This window comes from Rhinatrema bivittatum, chromosome 2, assembly GCF_901001135.1.
Source record: "Rhinatrema bivittatum chromosome 2, aRhiBiv1.1, whole genome shotgun sequence".
In the NCBI taxonomy this organism is placed as follows: domain Eukaryota; kingdom Metazoa; phylum Chordata; class Amphibia; order Gymnophiona; family Rhinatrematidae; genus Rhinatrema; species Rhinatrema bivittatum.
Window position 1 is genome coordinate 161,053,749 of NC_042616.1, and position 26,478 is coordinate 161,080,226.

Consider the following 26,478-nt stretch of genomic DNA (forward strand, 5'->3'; position numbering starts at 1 on the left):
GAATCTTGGGATTGCATTATTCTAGTTTTTTCATGTAAGAAAAACAAAATTGTCATGGGTTTGTTTAAAGGGAAAACTGTCCTTGAATCGTGAGTAGGAAATATAGTTATGTTGCCAATTGCATTCTAAATGTATTTCCAGAACTGAGAGTGGTGTGCAGACAGAACACTATGCTTCCACTTTATAACAATGGCATAGAAAGACTGGGACACTGCATTAACCATTTGGTCTTTGAAGTAAGTTCATTCTGAATAAACCAGAGGTTTCGTTTTTCTACAATGTAGTTACAAAATAACTTTGCTTGGGGTCTTAAAGCAGTATTATTATGATTTAATCATTTATTACCCACTTTTCCAAATAAACTATTTGCTCACAGTGGAATACAGCATTAACAATATCTGTTAACTCAGAAGACAATACAACAAATTATAAATATATTACAGAACATATCCTTTTTTTCTCTTATTTAAGAGAACTGTGAACATTATTTATTTATAAATTCACAAACATGGAGAAATATTGAGCACTACGTTGTTCTATGCAGCAAAGCTGATATGTAGGCTGACTTATTTAGCCTGAACTCGCCAAGAAGTCTTATGAATAAAGAAAGTGATAGTATTTCAGTTTAATCTCAAAGACTAAGGGGGTCATTTTTCAAAGCAATCGCACGCGAAAAGTCCCTTTTCGTGTGCGATCACTAAAAAGGGTTGGCGTCAAGACCGGAACAGGAGGAGTTGGGGGCGGCACTGGGGTGGGTAAGAACCCTTTTCGCTGCCTATTTCGCACCCAATAGCATCACCTTTTATGATGGCACTATTGGGTGCGAAAGCCGGCAGCAATCGCACCGCAGAGGTACGATCGCTGCCGGCTTTCGCAGGCCCGCCCCCAGCTTCGCCCCCCCCCCCACCCCCCTGTACCGCGCGATCACGACACCGCGGTGTCTTAGAAAATCTAGGCCTAAATTACAAACATTTTTGCTAATCTGTACAAACCTAGTAGCATCTGTTAGAGAGACTCAAGAGTGACACAGATACAGCTGAATGACAGATCATTCCTCACCACAGGGAACAACATGTCTTTCAATTTGAATCAGAAGTGAAAAGGTTCACTTTAAAAGACTGCTAGTTCCTAAATCAGTGACTACCAAACCTGTCTTCCTGATCTTAGAGCCAGTTGGGTTTTCAAAATTTCCACACTGTACACACAAGATAAATTTGCATATACTGGGTTCTCCATTGCATGCAAATATATCTTCATGCATATTCGTTGTGGATATCCTGAAAACCTAACTGGATACAGAGTCAACAGGATAGGTTTGGGAACCACTGTCCAAAGACTTTAGGAGTATTATGTCAACATTATAAAATTGCTAGCAGTTTGATACAATTTACAATTGGTTCCACTGACATAAAAAATGACATAGCAGATTACTGTGCTGCAATTGCAAACTGCTAACCACTTTAAACTGGCAGCAATGTACATTAATGAAATTAGATAGTGAAAATAATTCACATTTATTTATAATACAAACAACTAAATAGCCACATATTTCTGAGACCAAGTCATAGGCAGATCATTTAAAGTAATCAAGTTGTCTACTAGCCTCCTACATAGTAGAATTAGATTCATGATTAGGCCAAATTTGCACATTTAGGAGTTGCTGCTCATATGTAAACATTGTCCTTTATCTGGGATGTACATAAAATATTGTGTTGGTCATTATTTGCTTCACTGCTAATGCTACTTCATTACTGTTCAAGCTAAGAATATCAGTTTTCATGATAAACCAGATATTCCATTGTAGAATTTAAATGAATAATCATCATGGAAAGTACAGCAACATTTTCCAGGCTATGATTAACTAGGAATCAAAAGATGATGTACTATGTATCTGATTTTTAGAAAATTCTGCAGTCAAAATAATCTGAAATGTGTTTGGGTTCTACAGACTAGCTTTTCATTCTCACTGCAGGAGAAGAAAACACTTAACAGTTATCAGTAGCAATGAAGCAGCAATCCATTATTAATCCAGCATAAGTGTTCACAAATTAATTTGCTAGTGATTTGATCCATCATAATAGAAGCCTATACCAGATTGTAATCATAATGACACACTGGCCTAGTTTTTCTTAAACAAGCAGTACTATGAAATACTCACTTCAGAATATTATGAGTTTCTTACCCTGCTATTGAAGCTAATGCACTTAACAAATGGCCTTCTTAAAATTTATTTTAATTAGATTAGATGGTTATCAGGTTTGGGACAGTCATGTCTGATTACCATGGCTGTTACCTGTTTATGCTTCTCTTGAAGTCAGTTTATGGGAATCAATCTAGTATTGATAATTCTTCCAGTCGTGTAGTAAACCAGAAAATGTGGTTACATATTTATTGCTGTAAAGCACTTCTCATGGGCTTAATGATAGCATATAACTGATGGCTCATGGAAAATACATGATTATAAATTTTAATATAGTTACATCATACAATTCTAAGAAAATTAGAGTGATGGAGTTCTAATAGGACCTGACTGTTATCAAAGACATCACAAAGTAGAAGCACAGTGAACAAAAATCCTTGAAGTTAACAAAAAAAAAAAGAGCTAATCAATGTCCTTATACTCATCCAAAAACCCCCCACATAAAATGCTTACTTCCCATTAATTTTACTTCTATAAAAAAAAAAGAAATTCCACTGTCAAAACAGATCAATTCTTTAAATTTTTTAAAAGTATATAGTATTTCTAAATATATTTAAATATTTAGAATGTATAATTAGATTATTAAGTAACTTCAGCAGATATTAATGAGCTTTTATTATTTACACCAGCACCCACTTTGGTAGAGAGCTGCACAATCAGCAAAGCTAAAACAAAAACAGGAACCAAAACAGAATTTCTAGCACAGAATCTGAATATTCCACATAACTAGAGCTCTTCCTGCTGCATATATAACACCTCTTCCCACCCAAGTGACATAATGGTCCAATTGCACATGCCTCCCACAATTGGACCAAGGGTTCTGAACGTCCCATGCTTAACTTGTACTTCTGAAGGCTATAAGTCAGCCTCAGTCCTTGAGTCAGCATCTTCATCCTCACATGGTAGTGGCTCTGGCAGAGTGAATGTGTCTGGAGCTAAAACAGCAACAGGTACTGTTGGGACAACAGTGTGCTCAGCAAAAAGAAATTCCATTGTCTCATGTAGCACCTCAGCGTTTGAATGGCTTCTCAGATGATCAGTGTGATGATGCCAGATCTATCCATCACCCAGTGGTCTGGGCCTTATATGGAAGAGATCCAGTGATCTTGATGCAGGGACCAACTAGCAAATACAGGGTCTTAAAATGTAAAAGAGCAAAAGGTAGAAGAGCCTAGGGAAGAGTCTGGTTCCTGTTCCTATTTGACTTGTAATTCCACAGTGAAGTCAGGATTGAGATGGTCTGTCTTTAGGTGGCAGCGTCCTATAAGCAGTTCTGCCAGACTGAGCCCCAATAATTGGCAGGACATGTTGTGAGATGAGGAACTGGGAAAGCCTAATAGATCAATATCTGTGAATGATCCTCTTTAATAAACCTCTTATTACCAACACCATTCACTCTGCCAGGCCATTTGTCTCGGGTCAGTGAGGTGCAAAGGTGACAGCCCTAATGAGATTTCTTTACACAAAGTCCTTGAATTCATCAGATGTGAAAGCAGACTCATTGTCTATCATGGTTGTGTCCAGTAGCCCATAAGTTGCAAACAACTGATGAAATGCTGTAATTGTCACAGCAGATATTTAGGAGAATACTAAGATCACCTTGAGCCACAAGAAGGAAGTTCTTCCCTTGAAACAGACTTGCAAAGTCAATGTGGATCACTGACCACAGTTTCTTAGATACTTGTCAGGGGAATGTAGGAGCTTGTAGTGGGTTGTGTCTAGACATCTGGCATGTCTTGCACTCCCTGACAACTTTTTCTATGTCAGCACCTATGCCAGTCACAAAAAAAACCCCCAAATTCAATGGTAACAATACATGTATCAAGAAAAAAACAAACCACCAAAACAAAAATGATGTGAGGGCACACTTATTATATGTTGATATAGGTAAGACCTTCATACAATGAGCTTATGTCAGGAACATTGAAACAGAGCCGCATATTTGCTTTCCTGTCACTTGTTTCCTTTTATAGCTCCTAACTTTTTAATCATCAGTCTCACCTTCAAATAACCAATATTATATACAAAAGAAGAAGTACGTATCTCTTATATAGAGCTGGGAAGGCTGAAAATTATTCAAATATTCATATGCCATAAATTTATTTTATTTAAAATTTATTTAAAATTGCTTATTGCTTGTTCCCTCCAAAGTTTGGGGTGCATTACAATTATACATGCACATTAAAACAAATAAAAACATAAATTATATAACAATAAAACTAACAAGACACAAATCATAAAAACAGAGTATAGCAAAGTGCCCTTAATAAAAAAAAAATGCTGGAATAGTTGAACAAAATAAAAGTATTATTTTTAAGAAGTCTGTTCCTGTATCAAATCTTCAAATGGAATATTAAATAAAATAGTCTTCAAGGCCTTCTTGAATTCCCTAGCGTCTTCATGCACAACTGCATGAGAAGTGATCTTGGTAAAGCCAGGACAGGGTGCAGGTGCCTCCTGCAGGTCGTGGAACCCAACCTGGCAATGCTGAGAAGAAGAAAGTCTGGATGCAGGCACCACCTGCGGGTCGTAGACTCCAGACAGCTGGTCAAGAAGATTCTCCAGGAACGCTGGCACCTCCAGCGGGTTGTAGGAAGAAAAACAAAAATCCCCCCCCCCAAAAAAAAATTCTTGGGTCAAACACAAAGTCCAGGACAAGACCAGGGACAAGGACAGTCACACCGGGCACATGGCCTTGGCAAACTGTTTTGGATCCGAAGGAAGGAGCACTGGGGGGCGCTTCCCATTGCGGAATGAGTGCGGAACCTCATCTGGGAAAGACTGGAACTGAAGACGAGAAGACAAGACGTGGCGAGCAAGGTCCCTCAGGCACCCTACACAGCCCATAGGCTGGTCGCGCACCACACTGTCCTCCACGCACCCTACACAGCCGACCGGCTGGTCACGGACCACGAGAGGAGCAGGCAAGCTCTGGACACAACACAGGCCAGGAACAAGGTGTACCCCTTGGATCCTCCGGAGTCAGAACAGGAACAGTCTCTGAGTTAAAACATGGAACTTGGAATCCGGAACTTGTGCTTTAAAATCAAGGAACCTCCAGAGGCACGGGTTGCTCAGGACTTGGAACATCAGGGTCAGGACTTGGACATCAGGACTCGGACATCAGGAGATGATCAGGAATGAAGATACCGGGCAGGAGCAGGACGCAGCGAAGTCCAATGGAGGAGAAGCTCCCAGGAGGACTAGCTCCTTGCCAAGGCAGGGAGTGAATGACGTCTGAGCCCTTTTGTAGGGCTCTGCAGGAAACACCCAGGGAGGAGTCCGAGGAGGGCCACACCTGCACTGGCCCTTTAAGTAAAGAAGAGAGGCGCAGCCTCGCGTCTTAGGAGGGACAGGAACAGGAAGCAGGACCCTGGACAGCGGCGTCCCTGCCACAACGTGGAGGAGCAAGGGCTGGGTCTACGGGCAGGCCCCGATGTCGACGGCGGTGTCCAGCCGCAGTGGAGGGAGCGGCTCCCAGCCGCAAGGGTGACCAGGGACTGCGGCCTCCGGACTGCGAGGAAGACGTCAGCGGCCCCTGCCGTGGAGGTGGTAGCTGCGTCGCAGCCTCCGGGCTGTGGAACGAAGGAGGAATGGCGACGGAGGCTCCTGCCACTCAGTAAAGTCCAAGGACTGCAGCGGCCTCCGGGCCATGAGGTAAGCGCCTGCAAGCAGGAGCGCATCAGAAATTGGTCTGAAGATATATGGATGAGTAGGGTCAGCTGAAGCTCTTTTTTTGGAAGAGGGCAAACTATGGCCTATTTTAGAGTGCCAAGAAAAAAACAGAAGAGAGATGAATTGACAATTTTTGTAGTTGCTGCAATATGTTCACTAGATGTAATTTTCAATAATGCTGTGGATAAGGGGTTTAGTGGAGAGAAAGAAGAATTCAGTTTGTTTATTGCAAGAAGTATTTCCGATTGGGCTACATCATCAAAGTTTGACCATAGTGACCACAAGTCTTGGTTACAAGAAACTGAAAATGGTGGAAAAGCAGCACAAATCATATTGATTTTCTGTGAAAAAAATGAAGCACAGGATTCGTAGAACATCGGATTATTAAGTGAGGGATTTCTAGATGAGGATGTAGACTTGGTTAAATTACTTACTATATGAAATAGTTCTTTAGATTTATGCATTAATGCTTTTATCAGTGAAGTGAAATATTGTTTTTTTGCCAAATTAGTGACTGCTCTGAGTTAGTGCTGAGACTGTGCTTTTTATATTTTTTTAGAGTTGGGGAGCTAAAATTTCTTCTCCATTGATTTTCAAAAGAGAAGCTCAACACGGCCGAGTTTCATAGCCTTCTTCAGGGACACTCTGACTACTTGTAGCACACATCAGCTTTCAAACTAATGCAAGAGAATATAAATCAAAAAAGTTCACAGCTTTTCATAACTCCATTGCATAACACACAGGAGACAAGTACTCTTCTTCTTTTTTTATATAATATTAGTTATTTGAAGGTGAGGCTGATGATTAAAATGTGAGGAGCTATAAACGGAAACAGGAAAACGGAAAAGATGGTATGCAGGTCTGTTTCAATGTTCCTAATATAAGCTCATTGTATGAAGGTCTTATCTACATCAACATATAATAAGAGTGTCCTGCATATGATTTTTGTTTGGTATTTTTTTCTTGAAGCACCTATCCCAGGCCATAGGATGTAGCTACTGGCCAGCACCTTCATATGTATAATTCCAGAATATATGGCATAGAACATGGAATGACCAGATTAACTTTCCTTCAAACAACACAGTGTAAACCGCCCCACAAGAGGAAGCCCCTCCCACTAAGGTGTTCTGTGGTTGGCATTAAAAAGAGGAAGAAAGAAACTGAGGGACATCAAGACAGGGCCTACGACCCTGGACACTAAGACAGTGTTTCCAGTGCAGCAGCAGCTTTTCCAGAGCTGTAGCATGGGCCTGAACAAGGTGTTTTGCAGTCAGTCTAGCTAGCTGGGAAACCTGGAGGGAATCTAGTGTACTGAAATAACTATTGTTTAAAGTTGAGGGGGGTTTATTTTGTTTGTTTGTTTTTTTTAAAGTATTAGCCTATGGGTTTGGTGTCTCACATGGATCTGCAGGGGATGATTAAGAAGTAATTTAAATAGAAGAGAGATAACTGATTAGGTACCTCTCCAGAGAGACACATACCTGTGCTTACGACCAGAGTAGTTTAATCTTTAATTTGCTAGCCATAATATAGACTGATTTCTTGCTGACATTGTTCTCTTTTTTTCCTATATTTCCTGTTGTTGCATGTTTTAATATCTCTATCTATTTAATCTAGCTAGTGTTTTTAGATTCCTGGATAGTGTATTGAAATAAGTGTTTGTAATTTATAGAACAAAGGGCTGCTATTTGCAGGAGCTGTTTAAATGCATTCCAGGATGCTCAACTAATAGAAATGCAAACCAGGTGGTCAGTACAATTATAGAATAAAGTAAGAACATAAGAAAATGCCATACTGGGTCAGACCAAGGGTCCATCAAGCCCAGCATCCTGTTTCCAACAGTGGCCAATCCAGGCCATAAGAACCTGGCAAGTACCCAAAAACTAAGTCTATTCCATGTTACCATTGCTAATGGCAGTGGCTATTCTCTAAGTGAACTTAATAGCAGGTAATGGACTTCTCCTCCAAGAACTTATCCAATCCTTTTTTAAACACAGCTATACTAACTGCACGAACCAATGTTATCATCCATCTGGGAACCAATGACCTCATTATAAACGGTGTCCACAAGGTACATGAAGATTTCCAAAATCTAGGGGAGAAGATTAGACACTTGCCAAAGACTATTGCCTTTTCAGAAGTACTACCAGTTCATGGAAAGGGAAAGGAAAGGTTATACCATATAGATAATTTCAATGCCTGGCTAAAAATCTAGTGCATGGAAATGGTTTGGAAACATTGGAGGCTGGGGGCTGTGTAAGGATGGCATACATTCGTCTGTGGCAGGAAAGCGGATACTAAGTAAAAAATTCAGATCATACATTATCAGGCATTTAAACTAGAAAGTGGGGATGGCAGGATGTGGCCAGTGAAATTGGAATGCCACCCCCAAGCAATACAGGAAATGGGAAAACAAAGTAACAAAATCAATCAGTTCAAAAAAGCAGAAAAGGCAACTAGGAAGAGCAACTGGAAAGCTATGACCACAAATTCAAGCCCTAATGATAGAGGTGGACTTGGACATTGTTGCTGTTACGGAGACAAGGTTCACTGAATCTCATGAATGGGATGCGGCCATCCCGGGCTATAACTTATTAAGGAAGGGCAGAGAGGGCAGAAAAGGGGGAGGAGTAGCTCTTTATGTCAAAAACAATATCCAAGCAACTGAATTTCAAGGGATGTGGGGTAAAGAAGAAGCATTATGGACCGTCCTAAAAAAGATGATGGTGCTTCTATTTTTATTGGTGTGATCTACAGGCCTCCAACCCAAACAGATGATCAGGTCAGAGACCTGTTCAAGGACATCCAAAACTTGGGAAAGAAGGGAGAAGTGTTGCTCATTGGAGATTTAAATCTTCCGCATATGGTTTGGAGTATCTTTTCTGTGGAAACTACAAAAAGTAGAGAGTTAGTGGATGTCCTCAAACAAATGGTAATGGAACCCATGAGGGAGGGTGTGATGTTTGGATAGGCTGCCCCAGCTTTGCAGAGCCTATGAGGGGCTTGTAGATGCCTGACCCCCAACAAGGTGGAGGGGCCCATGGTCTGCTCCAAAGAGGGGGAAGCTATGCTTGAGGAGCTCAACTCAACACTCAGCAGCCAGAAGCAGCTCTGTTATGGGAGAAGGAACAGTTGCAGCTTTTTAAAGACTTGCATAGCTCCTCCATTTTCCATTTCTGGATGCGTGGTGACATCCAGCCACAGTAGTAGCAGTTAGGTGCGTTGTGGTTAGGCCCATGACACCAGTAACACCAGTAACAAATGCCATCATCATTGGTGATAAACATCTTCTTACCACACACACAATTCTTGAAGCCACTGAGTCAGCCTTCATTTTATTTTTAGATATGCTTTTTTTAAATGAAACTGCCAAGGCAGTGAGGTAACACAGTTCTAAGAAAAAAATCAGTAAATACTGAAAAATATCTAAGATATAACCAAAGAAAAAACTGAGAGTAGGGTACATGTTCCTACTATAGCTCAGTCAAAAAAGAACTCATAAAGCAACTCCCGCACAAATGAGAAGGGCCCATTCAGTGCTGTCAGATGACGTTACCCATGTATCATGGCTAATTCAGCTCTGCTCGTCGAAAGAGAAAGTTAGTTCCATATGGCTTGGACTGCACCTCTGAAGGTTCTCTTCCTAGTGCTTATGAGGCACAGTTCCTTGAGTGCTTGGACAGTTAAAAGAGCTTGTTATAACTAGAACAGAGGATGGAAGGACCTCTTGTCCTGGAGTTTCTTATTCTATGGAAAATGATAATTTGTGATACTTTATTGAAGCCTGCTATATGGACAGACCAGAAGGGCTGATTATTAAGAACATAAGAACATAAGAAAATGCCATACTGGGTCAGACCAAGGGTCCATCAAGCCCAGCATCCTGTTTCCAACAGTGGCCAATCCAAGCCATAAGAACCTGGCAAGTACCCAAAAACTAAGTCTATTCCATGTTACCATTGCTAATGTCAGTGGCTAATCTCTAAGTGAACTTAATAGCAGGTAATGGACTTCTCCTCCAAGAACTTATCCAATCCTTTTTTAAACACAGCTATACTAACTGCACTGACCACATCCTCTGGTAACAAATTCCAGAGTTTAATTGTGCGTTGAGTAAAAAAGAACTTTCTCCGATTAGTTTTAAATGTGCCCCATGCTAACTTCATGGAGTGCCCCCTAGTCTTTCTACTATCCGAAAGAGTAAATAACCGATTCACATCTACCCGTTCTAGACCTCTCATGATTTTAAACACCTCTATCATATCCCCCCTCAGTTGTCTCTTCTCCAAACTGAAAAGTCCTAACCTCTTTAGTCTTTCCTCATAGGGAAGTTGTTCCATTCCCCTTATCATTTTGGTAGCCCTTCTCTGTACCTTCTCCATCGCAATTATATCTTTTTTGAGATGCGGCGACCAGAATTGTACATAGTATTCAAGGTGCGGTCTCACCATGGAGCGATACAGAGGCATTATGACATTTTCTGTTTTATTCACCATTCCCTTTCTAATAATTCCCAACATTCTGTTTGCTTTTTTGACTGCCGCAGCACACTGAACCGACGATTTCAATGTGATATCCACTATGACACCTAGATCTCTTTCTTGGGTTGTAGCACCTAATATGGAACCCAACATTGTGTAATTATAGCATGGGTTATTTTTCCCTATATGCATCACCTTGCACTTATCCACATTAAATTTCATCTGCCATTTGGATGCCCAATTTTCCAGTCTCACAAGGTCTTCCTGCAATTTATCACAATCTGCTTGTGATTTAACTACTCTGAACAATTTTGTGTCATCTGCAAATTTGATTATCTCACTCGTCGTATTTCTTTCCAGATCATTTATAAATATATTGAAAAGTAAGGGTCCCAATACAGATCCCTGAGGCACTCCACTGTCTACTCCCTTCCACTGAGAAAATTGTCCTTTAATCCTACTATCTGTTTCCTGTCTTTTAGCCAGTTTGCAATCCACGAAAGGACATCGCCACCTATCCCATGACTTTTTACTTTTCCGAGAAGCCTCTCATGAGGAACTTTGTCAAACGCCTTCTGAAAATCCAAGTATACTATATCTACCGGTTCACCTTTATCCAGATGTTTATTAACTCCTTCAAAAAAGTGAAGCAGATTTGTGAGGCAAGACTTGCCTTGGGTAAAGCCATGCTGACTGTGTTCCATTAAACCATGTCTTTCTATATGTTCTGTGATTTTGATGTTTAGAACACTTTCCACTATTTTTCCTGGCACTGAAGCCAGGCTAACCGGTCTGTAGTTCCCTGGATCACCCCTGGAGCCCTTTTTAAATATTGGGGTTACATTTGCTATCCTCCAGTCTTCAGGTACAATGGATGATTTTAATGATAAGTTACAAATTTTTACTAATAGGTCTGAAATTTCATTTTTTAGTTCCTTCAGAACTCTGGGGTGTATACCATCCGGTCCGGGTGATTTACTACTCTTCAGTTTGTCAATCAGGCCTACCACATCTTCTAGGTTCACCGTGATTTGATTCAGTCCATCTGAATCATTACCCATGAAAACCTTCTCCATTACGGGTACCTCCCCAACATCCTCTTCAGTAAACACCGAAGCAAAGAAATCATTTAATCTTTCCACGATGGCCTTATCTTCTCTAAGTGCCCCTTTAACCCCTCAATCATCTAACGGTCCAACTGACTCCATCACAGGCTTTCTGCTTCGGATATATTTAAAAAAGTTTTTACTGTGAGTTTTTGCCTCTACAGCCAACTTCTTTTCAAATTCTCTCTTAGCCTGTCTTATCAATGTTTTACATTTAACTTGCCAATGTTTATGCTTTATCCTATTTTCTTCTGTTGGATCCTTCTTCCAGTTTTTGAATGAAGATCTTTTGGCTAAAATATCTTCTTTCACCTCCCCTTTTAACCATGCCGGTAATCGTTTTGCCTTCTTTCCACCTTTCTTAATGTGTGGAATACATCTGGACTGTGCTTCTAGAATGGTATTTTTTAACAATGACCACGCCTCTTGGACATTTTTTACTTTTGTAGCTGCTCCTTTCAGTTTTTTTCTAACAATTTTTCTCATTTTATCAAAGTTTTCCTTTTGAAAGTTTAGCACGAGAGCTGTGGATTTGCACACTGTTCCTCTTCCAGTCATTAAATCAAATTTGATCATATTATGATCACTATTGCCAAGCGGCCCCACCACCGTTACCTCTCTCACCAAGTCCTGTGCTCCACTGAGAATTGTTTTGCTGACATCATTTACTATTTTACTGTGTATGTTACTATTTGAACGTTGATATCATATCTCTCCTTTTCCTCTCCATCTTAATCACCTGAAGTATCTTTACAGTGCAGGTTATGTATCATTCTGGTGGCTATACTATTAACTACCTCTATGATTTGTAAGTAAAATATCCTAACCAAAGGAATACCAAGACCAAAAAACATTTAGACCCATTTTACAAAGGTTTTGTTGCATTTTGAAAACAGGACCCTAAAAATGTTCCAAGACAAAAATATTTTCAACTATTTTGGCAAATCTTTCCTGTTATTACATGCAGGTGTCATTGGTGACCATAAAAGAAATGTTTATGAATACTAAATATATTTTGAGTTTTTTGTTACAATTTTAAATCTCCATTGAAGTTCACATGTTTTATGTTAATGTAACATTGTAAGTCTTTGGTTCTTGACTTTTTGATGATGCCTCTTGCCAGGAAGCAAAGTATTTATTTTGTCTGACTTTAAATTCTCTGGGAAGCAATTCTAGAACTTGAAAAAGCTAAGCCTATTCTTTAGTTTGACCTCTGGCTTCAAAATGAGTATTTTAGGGCTTGATGCATTTACCAGAAGATTTGAAGTATGAAATTTCCTAATATAGTTCTTAGTGCAGAAAAATAATGTACCTGGGTAATCATTCTTGTCTATGTCTGAATCTCCTCTCAGAGTGAAGCCAAATCCCGCAGGCATGGACTGTGAGGCCCAGGCTCCATTTAAGACTTGTGAAGGACTAGCACTTAACCCATGAATGTTTCCGTTGTAAATATACACTTTGCCTCTTCTCTCTTCTCCTGCAAAGGGTACACCAATGGCAATATCTGAAAAATGGGGTGGGGGAAAGAAGCAAAAGGAAGCAGAAAGTCTTATTTTCGTTATTCTTTTTATTCTTTTGGGATTTTTCATTTTAAAAAGTTGGAAAGCATATTACTAATATTTTCCAACTTTCTGTTACTGAAATAACAAACCCTGCAAGTAATTCAAATCCTTGTATTTCTCTGGGATATTATATTTCACTGCTGCAGAAAATATCCACATTTTATTGTTCACCTGACATTTTGCTTTTGTCATGTTTTCAAGTCAGTGGATGTTGAATAGTATATTAGGCTAGATAAAACATGACGGTCAGCTGTTAATACATTTATGCATCATATTAATCAGAAACTACACTACAGTTCTATTTTATGGCTTTCTTTTCTACCATCAAATAACTCAACTAATTCTGGAAAAAAAAAAGGTTACTAAACATTCAGCATTATACCATCATCTTACAGAAGGCAATTAAAATGTCCCAAGTGACTAGTTTAAGATTGGTTTTCTCTGTGTGAAAATATAAAGGCTGCTGTTCCTGTACCTTTTACCATGAATTAATGTCACTTCCTCCACGACCCCCACCCCTTCTTTCCACCTCCAAACCCTCAATCCTAAAACAAGTTACTGAAGGCATTTAAGAGAATTTAAGAACAATAGATGACTTGAGACTGAATGCAGGACAACATGGGCTTGGTTAATGTTAAACAACATTTATAACAGTGCTCAGGCAGAAAGCAAAGCTGCTTACTTTTAACTGGTGGTCTCCATAGACAGCAGGACAAAACAGCCACACAAGTGGGTAATATCACTGATGGCAGTGATCCAGACATGCTCTCTTAGAGGTCAGAAAGGCAGAAGTCTTTCTAAGCATTCACGGGAGTTCCTGCACAATGGCCCCGAGCAAGTATCCTCAGTCTTTTTTTCTAACAGAGCTTCAACTTTTAAGGGGATGAGGGTGGGATTGTGTGGCTATATTGTCCTGCTGTCTATGGAGAACACCCATTACAGATAAGAAACTTTACTTTCTCTGTGGACAAACAGGGCAAATATAGCCTCACAAGTGGGGATTCCCAAACTGAGGATTGCATTAAAAGAATACCATATGCCTTATGATAGATAAGCAAACCAATTATATGCAGGAAGGAGAGATGAATTTATTATTTGAATAGATTCTTCAGTTCTGTTTGACCAAAAACATTATCCGTGCATGATTAGAATAATGCCTGATGAAAGCATGAACTGAAGACTATGTAACTGCTCTACAGATATCCTCTATAGAGGCTGACTGGAGAAATGCTACTGAAGTTGCCATTGCTCAAATTTTTTGAGCTTTCACTTTATTTAGTAGATTAATGCCTGCAACCTTACAACAAGAAGTAACGCAGACCGCTAGCCAGGTGGAAAGTGTTTGTTCCCATCTGGATGGTTTTATTTATTTGGATCACAGGAAATTAATAATTGAGAAGATTTCCTATGAGGTTTTGTCCTCTCTATGCAAAAAAGAAGAGCTCTTCTGCAGACCAAGGTGTGGAGAGCTTGTTTTGATTTATTGGAATGAGGCCTTGAGGGAAAAATACATAAAACTACTAATTGATTCAGGTGGAATTCTGAAACTAATTTTGGCAAAAATTTAGGATGAGTTTTCAGTGCCACTCTGTTTTTAAAGACTTGATTGAATGGAGAATCCACTACATAAGCTGAAGCAACTGCTATGAGAAAAAGGACTTTCTATGATAGAAATCTGATGCAACTAGATGCAGAAGGTTCAATTTTGACAAAACTAAGTTTAAGTCTCATTGAGTTGGAGGATCTTTTATAGAAGAATGCAGATGAAAAAGACCCTTAACAAGTTTTGTTAGTAAAGGAAGGTGTGATACTACTGGCAGACCTCTGGAAAGATGATGTGCCACAATAACACTCAGATGTACTCTACTTGACAAGTTATGCAGCTAAAGATAGCTGGATAACTTGTTCCACATTCAGCTGGATAAATGTCCGGCTGAATATACCCACTTAAAATTATCCAACTACATGTAGCTGGATAGCTAAAAAACGTAACCAGCCATGTTTGAATATATCTGGTTAGATTTTAAGCCATTTTTGGCTAAAATAAACACTGATAAATTCCCAGGGAAAATAAAATAAACACTGAAAATGAAGGTCCTTTAGCATATGTCAATAATAGAGAGGTTAGCTCCTATTTTAGAATGGGCAACTGTAGCCCTGCGAACTGATGTGGAGAGTGGGGAAGTGTAGATGGAAGAGTCTGCAAGTTTAATCAGTATCCTTTGTGAATGATATTGAGAACCCAAAGATCTGTGGTAATGAGGGTCTATTGGTGATTGCAAAAGGTTAGTGTTCCCCCCACTGGAAGTTGATCTGTTAATATAATGTCATAGTCTAAAACTGGGTTTTTTGATTTGTTTGTTGAGCAGAAATGAGATGAGATCTGCCTCATGTATGCTTCCTGTTTTACAGTTGCTGTTTTTGCTGTTAAGGATTCCAAAAACCCTGCCTTTAGTAGGAATAAGGCACATAGCATCTAGATGGATAACAGAATTGCTTTTTTATATGACTGTGGCTGAAATTTCCTGTGTGAGGTTAATTAATGTACAGTGTCTATGATTAAGGTTCGAAAGGATATATAGTGGTCTTTTGAGATTGACAGTTTTCTAAACTTATCTCCAAATAAATTGTCCCCTGGATAAAAGGCATCTGTTGCACTGCGATGGAAGGGAGCGCTAGGAGGCGCTCCCCAGTGTGGAATGAGGAATGTGTGCCCTTGCGGCGACGCAGTCCTCATCTGGGAAAGAGTGGAGACCAAGCCCCTGCCGACCTGTGCAGCCTCACAGATCGATACTCTAAGGCCGCGGTAGAAACAGTGCGGCAGTGTCAGGCGCACCCTCGTTCCCCGCACGATACTCTCTTCAAATTGCATGCAAATGCATGCCGCGGCTGCGAAGCCTTAGGCAAGCGTTAGGCCCGCGCAACCCATTTTACTGTATAGAGCGCCTATACAGTATCCTGGGTTCGCGGGCCTAACGCTTCACGGCCGCGCTGGTATCTGTCATTTCAAATGTCATTTCAAATGACATTTGAAATGACAGGTACCAGGAAGTGGACAGTTATGTTCCCCGATGCTCGGCAAACTTTCCCCCAGCCCCCGCTCACCTGCCCTGGCCCCGTCCGGTCTCCGATGCAGCCCCAGTCCTGTCCCCTCCTCCCGAAGCAAAAAAAAACAAAACCCGAAAAAGTAGCAAGGCTCGGGCCTGCTACGGTAGTCCCTTCTCCCTTCTCCTCTCCTCCCGATTTCGGCGCTCAAGGCGGCCGGGTGGGCGTGCATTCATCCAGGCAGAGGGAGCCGGCGGTGAAAGCGGCCGCCGGCTCCCTCTGCCTGGATGAATGCACGGCCCCCGCCGGCAGTGAATGAATGCCTGTGCGATTTCGGCGCTCAAGGCGTGACATCATGACATGTGACTGCCTTGAGCACCGAAATCGCACGGGCATTCATTCACTGCCGGCGGGGGCCGTGCATTCATCCAGGGAGAGGGAGCTGGAGGCCGCTTTCGCCGCCGGCTCCCTCTGCCTGGATGAATGCACGCCCACCCGGCCGCCGAAATCGCACGGGCATTCATTCACTGCTGGCGGGGGTCGTGCATTCATCCAGGCAGAGGGAGCCGGAGGCCGATTTCGCCGCCGGCTCCCTCTGCCTGGATGAATGCACGCTCACCCGGCCGCCTTGAGCGCCGAAATCGCACGGGCATTCATTCACTGCCGGCGGGGGCCGTGCATTCATCCAGGCAGAGGGAGCCGGAGGCGAAAGCGGCCTCCGGAGGCCGCTTTTGCCGCTGGGTGGGCGTGCCGGGTGGGCGTGCATTCATCCACCCGGCTGTGGCCTGGATCGAACACGCTCCCACCGCCGCCTGGATCCAACGCGCGCCCACCCGCTCGCCGGCTCCCGCCGCTGCCGCCTGGATGAACGGGCGCCCATCCGCCCGGCTCCCGCCGCCGCCTCGATGACCGCATGCCTGGGGGATTCGGAAAGTGACAGGAAAGTGACAGGTATTTATACATATATATAAACAACTTACGCTGCAATGTTTTTTACACTTTACTCCCTTTGGTTTTACCCCCATTTTTTACACTTTATTCCCGTTTTAATTTTCGAACAACACACTAACACCAAGTAGAGGGTAGGCGGTAAACTAACAGGTTAAGGACGCGGCAAAATAGCGGGTTACAAAGGAGATAATCTGAGCGTGCGTCACAGTATCGGAGGGGAATAGCTAATTCCTTCATTATACAGCTAATTCGTTCATTTACATATCATATACATGCTGCGTGCGGAAAGGGTTATGCGTCTGTTTTAAGAAGCGCTAAGGACGCGTGAAACTGGAGAGTATCGCTGGATTGCCTTACGCGTCCGAATTGTGCGCTCCCAGCACGTTACAGACGGGAAATCTTCAACCGCACGTTACAGTATCGACCTGTCAGTGAGGCCAACCACGCAAGATTGGCCTCTGAATAGTCCTCCAACCACTCCAAGCCCTTTCGGACTTGCTGCAGGGAGGAGCAAAGGCAGCAGGCCAGACAGGAGGTAAGGGTGGACTGGAATTGAAGGTGAAGACTCAGATGAAGATCAGACTCAGACGAAGATCAGGCTCCAGGCTCAGACGAGTTAAAATCAGGATAAAACTCAGGATGAAGAAGACTCTGGATAAGGCACTAACACCCACAGTCGAGGAGGAGGAGGCTGCAGTGGCCAGAACGGCCCTCGGGCTATCCACTGGAACACTGCCCACTGGAGGCTAGGCGTAGCCGAAGTCCAGAGCATCGGAGGAGAGATTAGATGAGCCTCCAAGGCGAGGATCCAGGACATCCAGGACAGACTCTCCGGACACTCAGTGAAGAGCAGCCATTTCGGACAAAGTGGACATCCAGAAGACTCCAGACCCAGGAGGTGACAGACAGGAACATGGAGATCCTCGGCTCCGACGTTGGAGAAGACCCACAAGTGCCCTACACACCCCAGCGGGGATGGTCGCGGACCACGCTAGGATGGATCAAGCAAAGCCTGGCACATCTGGACAGGACGGACATCAAGACAACAAGACTGGACAAAGGAACATCAGGAGTCAGGATGAAAGAGACATCAGGAACAGACGGACATCAGCAAGGACCAGAACAGACGACGACGAAGGATCCAACGAAGAACACAGGAATGCCATGCAGGAGCGAGGAGTGTAAGGAAGTCCTAGAGAAGACGAGCTCCTAGAGGAGAGTTCCAGGAAGGAACTTGCCCCTTGCAAAGGCAATGGCTGAATGCTGGAGGAGCCCTTTTGTAGGGCTGGAGAAGCCAACGCCCAGGGAGGAACTTGCAGGTGGGACCGGATTCCTGGCCCTTTAAATGGATGAAGGAGGCGCAGCCCTGCGCCTAAGGAAGGCAGGAAGAGGAAGCAGCAGGACCAAGGACAGCAGCCCTGCTGAGAGAGGAGCAGCCGGAGCTGGGCCATGCAGGCCCCGACGTTAGAGGTGGCGTCCTGCCGCTGAAGAGGACGTCCCGGGGCGGCTCCAGCCACAAGAAGACCCTGGGGACTGCAGCCTCCGGGCCGCATCAAAGAGGAAGACGACCAGCCTCCAGGCTGCAAGATAGGCCGAAGTTCACAGCTCCCTGCCTCCTGGGCATTCAGCCGCAGAGGAAGACTGGTCCGGGAGCAGCTCCTGCCACATGGAGGATCCGGGGGCAGCTCCAGGCCGCATGTGAAAACTCCGATGCAGCTCCTGCCGCGACAGCACGCTGGCAGCCTGGGCTGCGAAGGTAAGAGCCTGCTCGCAGCCTTGCTGCAAGCAGGATCGCAACAGCATCAGCAAGCTGGTCATAAACATCTTCCTTTAGACCTGAAGATTTAAAAAAGAGCCAGTCTTTTAGTGACTATGGCTATAGCTGAAGATCTTGGCAATGTATCAAAATTGTCTTAGATGGATTTTATAAAATGCTTGGAACATTCATCTTGTGTGTTTCCAATTTTGTACCTGATTCACTAAGGGTCTGATTTTAAAAAGCATTTACACACATAAAGCTAGGTTTTACTCGAGTAAATGCACTTTACTCAAGTAAGTGGGCTTTTGAAAATTGCTACAATATATGCCATTGAATTGTTCATAAGATTTACTTGCATAAATGCACTTTTCTTGAGTAAATGGCTTATGAAATCGTAAGTTACATTTACACTTGCAAAGGCTTTTGAAGATTACCCCCTAACAAGTTTTCCCATAGATACAAAATGGGAGAAAAGCCTTTATGAATCTGGCCATTTGTTTGAAGATCCATTGGGAGAGAATTTGCATCATCTTTTACTTTTTATAGAAAGAATACACAAGTGCTACATCATGAGCAGATATCCTGCTTTGTTGTCCTAATGGATTATTGACAGATTTTAGATTTTTTTGCCTTTTTGAGCACTGAGTCTACCACTACCAAATTTCTTGCTCCTGTATTGCTTTGTGAACTGGAGCTGCACATAGTTGTTTTGGTGCTTTTATATTTTAAGACTTTTGGGAAGTAGTCAGCTGGCTCAGGGTGTTCTTGTAGCTGGAAGAAGATGGATTCTGCCATTTTGTGGATGAATTATGGATAAGAAATCATTCAGAGGTGTTTTGCTCCTGGTTGTCTCTGGATAAGGCTCAGGAAAATCTGGTAGAGAAGGATCCAAAAATAATTCATAGGAAGAATGATATAGTAAATCTAAATCTGAATCTAATATGTGAGTTGATGATGCAAACTTCTGTTGTGATTATGCTTTGCGTGGTTTTTCAACACACTGTGGTGGCATTTGAAAAGGAGGAGTGATAGTTCAGAGTCCAGGTACAGAAACATATTTTCCAGAACTGGAGTAAGTCATTTGGAAGGAGTCTATGTTGTATCCTTCATCTTCTGTACAAATGCATGGTATAGTGGAAAACCAGAAGAGGGCATGTTTGAAACTAGAATAGGTGGAAAATCCATTTTCTGCCAATCCGGCATGATTCCAGTCAGCACCTCAACAGCCAGGCTTGATGTGGATGGCACGATTGGTTTTGGTGCCAGTGTGGATGGTACCAAAGTTTCTGGTGCAGAGGTGGTCAGCAGCATAGATGGGGGGCTGAAGTTTTCTGTGCCAATTTTTGTTTCCTCTTATACTGTGAAGAACCTAGTGTTGATGTGCGAGACTGAAGGCAAAACTTCCTGGGAAACGGAGAACTGTGTCTACGCTGAGTGGAGAGAGCAGAGGAGGTAGACACTTCACTTCAGCATTTGGGTGACTCTAACCTCTTTTTTTTAGAAATTCTGGAGCCCCTAATAGAAAAGAGTCATAGAAAATCTTAAACCAGCAATATTCTATCACTATAGGTGGAATTCTCTCATATTAAAGTACATTTTAAAAGGTGTGCGCGTGCGCCCATAAATGCACATGGGGTAAATTTTAAAACCCGTGCGCACGCATCCACTTGCGCATGGTTCCCGGTGCGCGCACATGGACGGGGCGATTTTATAACATGCGCAGGTAGTCACGTGCATGTTATAAAATATGATTCTTGCGTGCACATGCTCACCTGATTTTTATATCAGCATGCGCATTTGCAGACAGGTGGTGTCTTGCGCGCGCAAGGGGGGATTTTTAAAAAATTAAGCGCAGCGACATGATCGGGCTTACACCAGTTCCCTCCTAGTCCACTCTTATTAACAAGTGGACTAGGAGGGAACTTTCCTATCCCCCCTTCTTACTCTGACTTTTTTTTCCCCCTCTCTTCCCTGACCCCTAAAACCCCTTTTCCTACCTTTTCTTTTTTATTTTGGAACTTAATTTATCTGAATAGATGATGTAAGTTCCACAAGCAGCCAGCTGCCGGAGTGTGCTTCCCTGAGACAGGGCCCCTGGCCCCCAGCCTGCCCCTTTCAAGGAGCCTGGCACTTCCACGCATGCCAGGGGATACGCACATGGCCAGGCCATTTTTAAAATGCGTTTGGCGTGCACATGGTCCAGCAATGCACATATCCCCTGGTTTTTACACATGCCGGGCTTTTAAAATTTGGGCTATACTGGGCACGCGAGCAAAAATGCATTTAATTTTATATTGTGCGTGCACCTTTTAAAATATCCCTACCATGCATACTTTCGAATGATTGGCTAGAGAGAGAGAGAGAGAGAGAGACAGAGACAGAGACAGAGAGAGACTCTTTTAAAGGGCCAATCTGACACTCTCTATATATCCCACTCTAAAGGAGAAAAACGGTTGAATGATAAGGAAGCACCAAACTAGAAGTTATTATTTTTAACCTACAAAATGCATTTTAATGTTAAATTAAAACCGCAGAATATGTTCCGAACAAATAAGCTTAACTGACACACATAGTTTCTGACACTAAATTCTATGTTCTATGATGGCACATGGTTAATTTGTAATCTATACCACTCATATTTTTCGTTAACGTGCCTTTTTGTAAACCGTTGTGATGGTTATCTAACTCAACGAAGGTATAGAAGAGTGTTTAAATAAATAAATAAATAAATAAACAAACAAACAAACAAAGGGGGCATTGTTGCGTACATGCCTGCTCTTCGCCCTCGCTCCACCCTTTCTACTTGTGAAGTGACTCCCTCCAGGTCTGAGGGACAGCTTGCTGCAGTGGCGTCTCCCGGAATCCCCAGGCTGGCCTGATGCTGCGGATCCGCCATATTCCTGATGATGTAAGGGCGCGCATGCACTCCAGAGTTTGTACCGGCAAGGGCGCAAACCCCTCGTAGTGACGTCATCCGCTTCCAGCTTAAAAGGTCTTTGTTTGCTACTATGAATCGAGTTAGCAAGGACTCAAATCTTACTCTCCCTGGTTACAATTCGCTTAGCTACTCTGCCTTCTTGTACTTACCTGGAGTACCCATTCCTCGGGGGCTCCGCTTTCTCTTTTTGATTTCAGACTGCTAAGATGGGATCCGGTACTCGCTCCTCGAGGACCTACGTCCCTGAATGCTCAGAAGACTCCTTACTGCCTGGAAACGATCGCAGACGTGAACACTGTGAGTTCTATTACAGAAGGGATCCGGTACTCGCTCCACGAGGGCCTATGTTCCTAATATCTGAAGACTCCCTTCTGTCTAAGACGCTATCGCAGGTATGGAGATCGTGAGTTACTATTGCAGATTGCAGATAGGAACTGGTTCTCGCTCCACGAGGGCCCATGTTCCTAAAACCCTCCAAAGACTTTCTTCTATTCCAGAAGCCATCTCATACACAGATATTGTGAGTTCTTATTCCAGACTGCATATAGGAACCAGTACTCACCTACAGCTCCTGTTCCTGAATATACTGAAGACTCTCTGTTGCATAGAAGCCAATACAGATATTTACAATTGTGAGTGTATCATCTACTACTGGTTATGTATCCAGCATACCCTGTCTACTCACTACCTATAGTCTCTCTCTACAGCTCAGCAACCCAGTGATCACAGTTCCAGTATCTGAGGGACTTCAGCCCTGCCGGGCACATCAACTCACTACTGCCACCTCTGGTGGTTCTATGTCCTGTCTAATAAAGAACTATCTGTTTTTGTCTCCATACTCCAGCCTAGCCGGTGGTCCCTCTCAGGATATCCTCCTGGGGGCGCTGTCATCTGCCATCGGCCCAGGGATTCACCAATTTCCATTAAGTGTTTATTCCTTACACTACTAGAAGCGGTATCATACAGACTGCTACTCTGTGGGAGCCAACCCACAACAGATCATTGACCCCGCCTATGGAGTATTACAGATTGCTAGCTCCTCCCCTTGGGGGAGCAGCATTGAACAGGCACTTTCAACTCAGGAGGGGGCGGTATTACAAGGGTGTACAGACCCTTGCACCCTAGGCAGACCAATGTAACACCGTCCTCCCTCCAAAACCCACCCTGAGTTGAAAGTGCCCCCTTACAGTGGAATATATAGAGGGTGTCAGATTGGCCCTTTAAAAGAGTCTCTCTCTCTCTCTTTCTCTCTCTCTCCTAACCTGTGCCTCATCAGGACCACAGCATGTGTTGCCATGGTCAGCCTTGCAAAATTCAGGGCCGTTTTTGTGTGAGCAATGCTTTTAAAATCTAGCTGATTCTTTGCAGTCAGCTATATGTAGGGATGACCCAAGCATACATAACATTTATGTAAGTTCACTGAAGCCATCTTATTGGGGCACAGTATAAAGGATTGTTTACTCGACTTTGTGGCATCCTTGAAAAAAATTCCTTTTTTTTTTTTTAAGCAAGGAGACTTGGAATGAAATGTCAAAAATAAGAAAATGAAAAGAAAATGAAAAACTTTTATACCTAAGAGAAAAAAACCCCTGAAAATTCAGTCTGATGAAGAGAGCAATGACCATCCTTTCGCATCAGTGGAAGGAAAATGACTGAGCTGACTAACACAGGAACTGCCGCCCATGCTCGGACAGACTTCTATCTTTCTCAGCTCAGAGAGCATGACAGGTGCAATAGGTGACATCGCCTACTTGTGTGGCCATATTTTCCCTGCTTGGCCACAGAAAAGATAAATGAACAAAATCTATATATTTTTCTGTTTTTTTTTTTGTATACTTTCTAAAATGCTTAAAATGTCTATTTCCATGCCTGCATGCCATAAAATGAAATTAATAAAAACAACCTAGTAAGAGAATCATCAACTTTAGGAAAACAAGTTTTTTTATACAATGCAGTTTTAATATCTTAAAACATCTTGTCTTTCTATGGCATTAGTGACAAAAAGGCATCACCACTATAACTCTTAGGATATCAATGGAAGTTTATCACATTTTAAAGACATCAATAAAAATATAATCCATCTGAAAGATATAAATTATACACATTATTCATTCTCATAGAATGGTTGCTAAAAATAAAATGTATCTGTGTTCTGCATGGGAGTAGCTTTTCTGGGGTGTTTAGAGGCTTGGTTCATCAGTCTAATTACTCTATATTTTATAGAAAATGTATAAGAGAACATTTTCGCACCCTTTGTTCTTTTTCCTAGCTAAAAGGGAGGGGGCTTGAAACTGTTTACAATGTTTTTCTGTCCTTACTATGAATCTTTAAAAGTTAGTGTAAAAGTTACCATCATATCCATCTTTGTTCAGATCCCCAAGGTGAGCGATGGAACTGCCAAATCTGCCAAACACTTCAGTACCTGTAAGTACCTGTGCATCTCTAAAAGAGAATGCACTCTCTTGCAAGTATAGATAAACCTGTCCCACTTCCTTTGGCTTGCTCTCAAATTCTCGATCCATAAAGAGGGGGGCTCCAACTAGGATATCATCTAAACTGAAGAAATATAACACACAAAATTTAGAGAGAATGAGTACTTATTGTGGATATTACAAACTGAAATTCGAGATTAGCACTATACATTAGGTTGTGATGGTTGTACAACTTAAAAGAAAAATGCACATAAAAATAATAATTGGATTTTTAGAGCACTTTTTATCCATTCTGAATTTCATACAATACCCATATGCATCCCAGCATCAGTTACCCCCACCCCCAGTTGCCCTGGCCATGTTTTCAACCTGATCCTTCAATCCTTTTCCTATCACTACCCACTATATATCAGTACCAAGCATGCTCAGAATCTTTTAATTTCCTAGCCTCCATCACCTTCACTGGTAGACCATTTCAGGCCTTATTATCTTCCTCTGATTCTTACAAAACCTACACTTTATCTAATTGTGACAGGCCTCCTAAACTGAGCCTGAGGTACTGGAGTTTTGCTAAGAGAGTTTGCGTGAAGGAGATCACTTAACTATACCTGGGTATTCGAAAACAGCTTGACAGAGGTCAAAGCCATTTAGACAGATAACTCACAAGTTGTCCATCTAAGTGGAAAATATGGCATATTAAGCCTATAATTTAGCCAGAGAAGAAAGTGACATTTCAGGGGCGTTCCAGGTAGGGGTTGAGTTATCCAGCTAACCTAGCCAAATATTGGGTATATTCAGCTAGGTTAGACAAATTACCTTAGACCTGCCAGTTGGGTTTTAAAGTTATCTGGCTACATATAACCAGATAACTTTAAGAACATATATTCAATGGGATCTTCGTCTCACTGAATATACAGGACAAGTTATCCAGATGACTTTACCTAGATAACATGTCTACTACATGGCCTACTGAATATTGGCCAATGCAATATCCACGTGAGAAAAACAGGTGCTCATGATCGAGCTCCCGCTTTCCTAACACAGGCCCATCCACCTCTCCCAGGTGTGCTATGACATAAGCTAATGAGCTGCTGTATTAAAAAGGAGGCACTAGGGGAAATTGTGTGTCCCTAGCATCTCCTTGGCATCGGGCGCCCAGGAAAAGTGGTTGTATGAGGGTTAGGGAAACGGACACTCAAATTTACGAAAGTCTGTTTTCCTAACCCATGCACAGCCATGGGTTAGGAAAATGGACACTCAAAAATTGCTGACTGACAGCAAGACTTTTTTTTTTCACGTTGCTGCTTTCTGTGGCTCTTCCGACTTAATATCACCATGATATTAAGATGGAAGAGCAACAGAAAAGCTGTATTTTCTGATTTTTGTTTAAACTTTTGGGGCTGCTCAAGACTTAGTGCCAGCTCTAGGGCCGGCGTTAATTATTGAGGGTTAAAATGTACTCATTGGGTGCACATTTATTTTTTACATAAGGGGTACTAACTAATAGCCTCATCAACATGGCATTTACATGTGATGAGCTTTATTAGCTATGTGCTGGTTTGGACATGCATTTTGGATGCGCTGATCCCCTTATTGCATAAGGCATTATGGACGCGCGTCCAACCGCAAGTTAACCTGTGCGCTAGCCTGAGCTCACGGTATTGCATCGGCCTGAATGCTTAAGTGTTGTGAAAATTACTGATGAGGTGATTCAATTGAACAGCCACTAGAAGTCAATGTGTATGGTAAAATTAAATGGTGCATTTGCAGTAGAGATTCTATGGATGAGTGTGAAGAGGTAAACAAAAGAGAATCCCAGAATACCTTAAGAGGCTGGATCCAGAGATCTGGCCCAGTCCACCTTAAGCCTGAGACAGCAGGGAATCCTGATCTCGGAGGAGGATCCTGGGAAGGTATATATCCAGCCAGGCCCAGGAGGGAGCAAGAGGCACCAGGGATTCAGGAAGAATCATAGGAAGCCCAGACTGAGAGTCTCTAAGTTGAGACATTGCTACTTCTGATTATAATTTGCAAAAAGAGCTGCAGTTATTTTTCTATTCTGAATTAATTTAAGATCATGAATAACAAGCTAGAGCCTAACCTGTGTCTATTTTCTGGGCATTCTGACTGCATATGGAGCCACATATAGTGCCAGTTTGGGAATTTGTGAGCTAAGTTTGCACAGCCAAAACCCACACCAAACAAGAAATGGTTTTTTTTCTGTTTCCTGAGGTCAAAGACAGTGGCTGCCCAGGAGAAGGTTTTAAACAGCCTAAGGAAAATAGCTCCAGCTACAGAGAAGGAATTAATAGTAAGTCAGTGCCAAATA

The 26,478-nt window shown here is 42.4% G+C and overlaps 1 protein-coding gene across 1 annotated transcript in view; it reads right to left on the minus strand.

Moving 5' to 3' along the window:
* The window catches only part of ITGA8 (integrin subunit alpha 8), a 560,404-nt gene that overhangs the window by 328,478 nt on the left and 205,448 nt on the right, over positions 1–26,478 (minus strand). The window contains exons 12-13 of the mRNA XM_029588821.1: positions 24,068–24,273; positions 12,775–12,966 (exon numbers count right to left, since the gene is read on the minus strand). Coding sequence (XP_029444681.1) covers positions 12,775–12,966; positions 24,068–24,273 — 398 coding nt within the window. The remainder of the gene's footprint in view (positions 1–12,774; positions 12,967–24,067; positions 24,274–26,478) is intronic.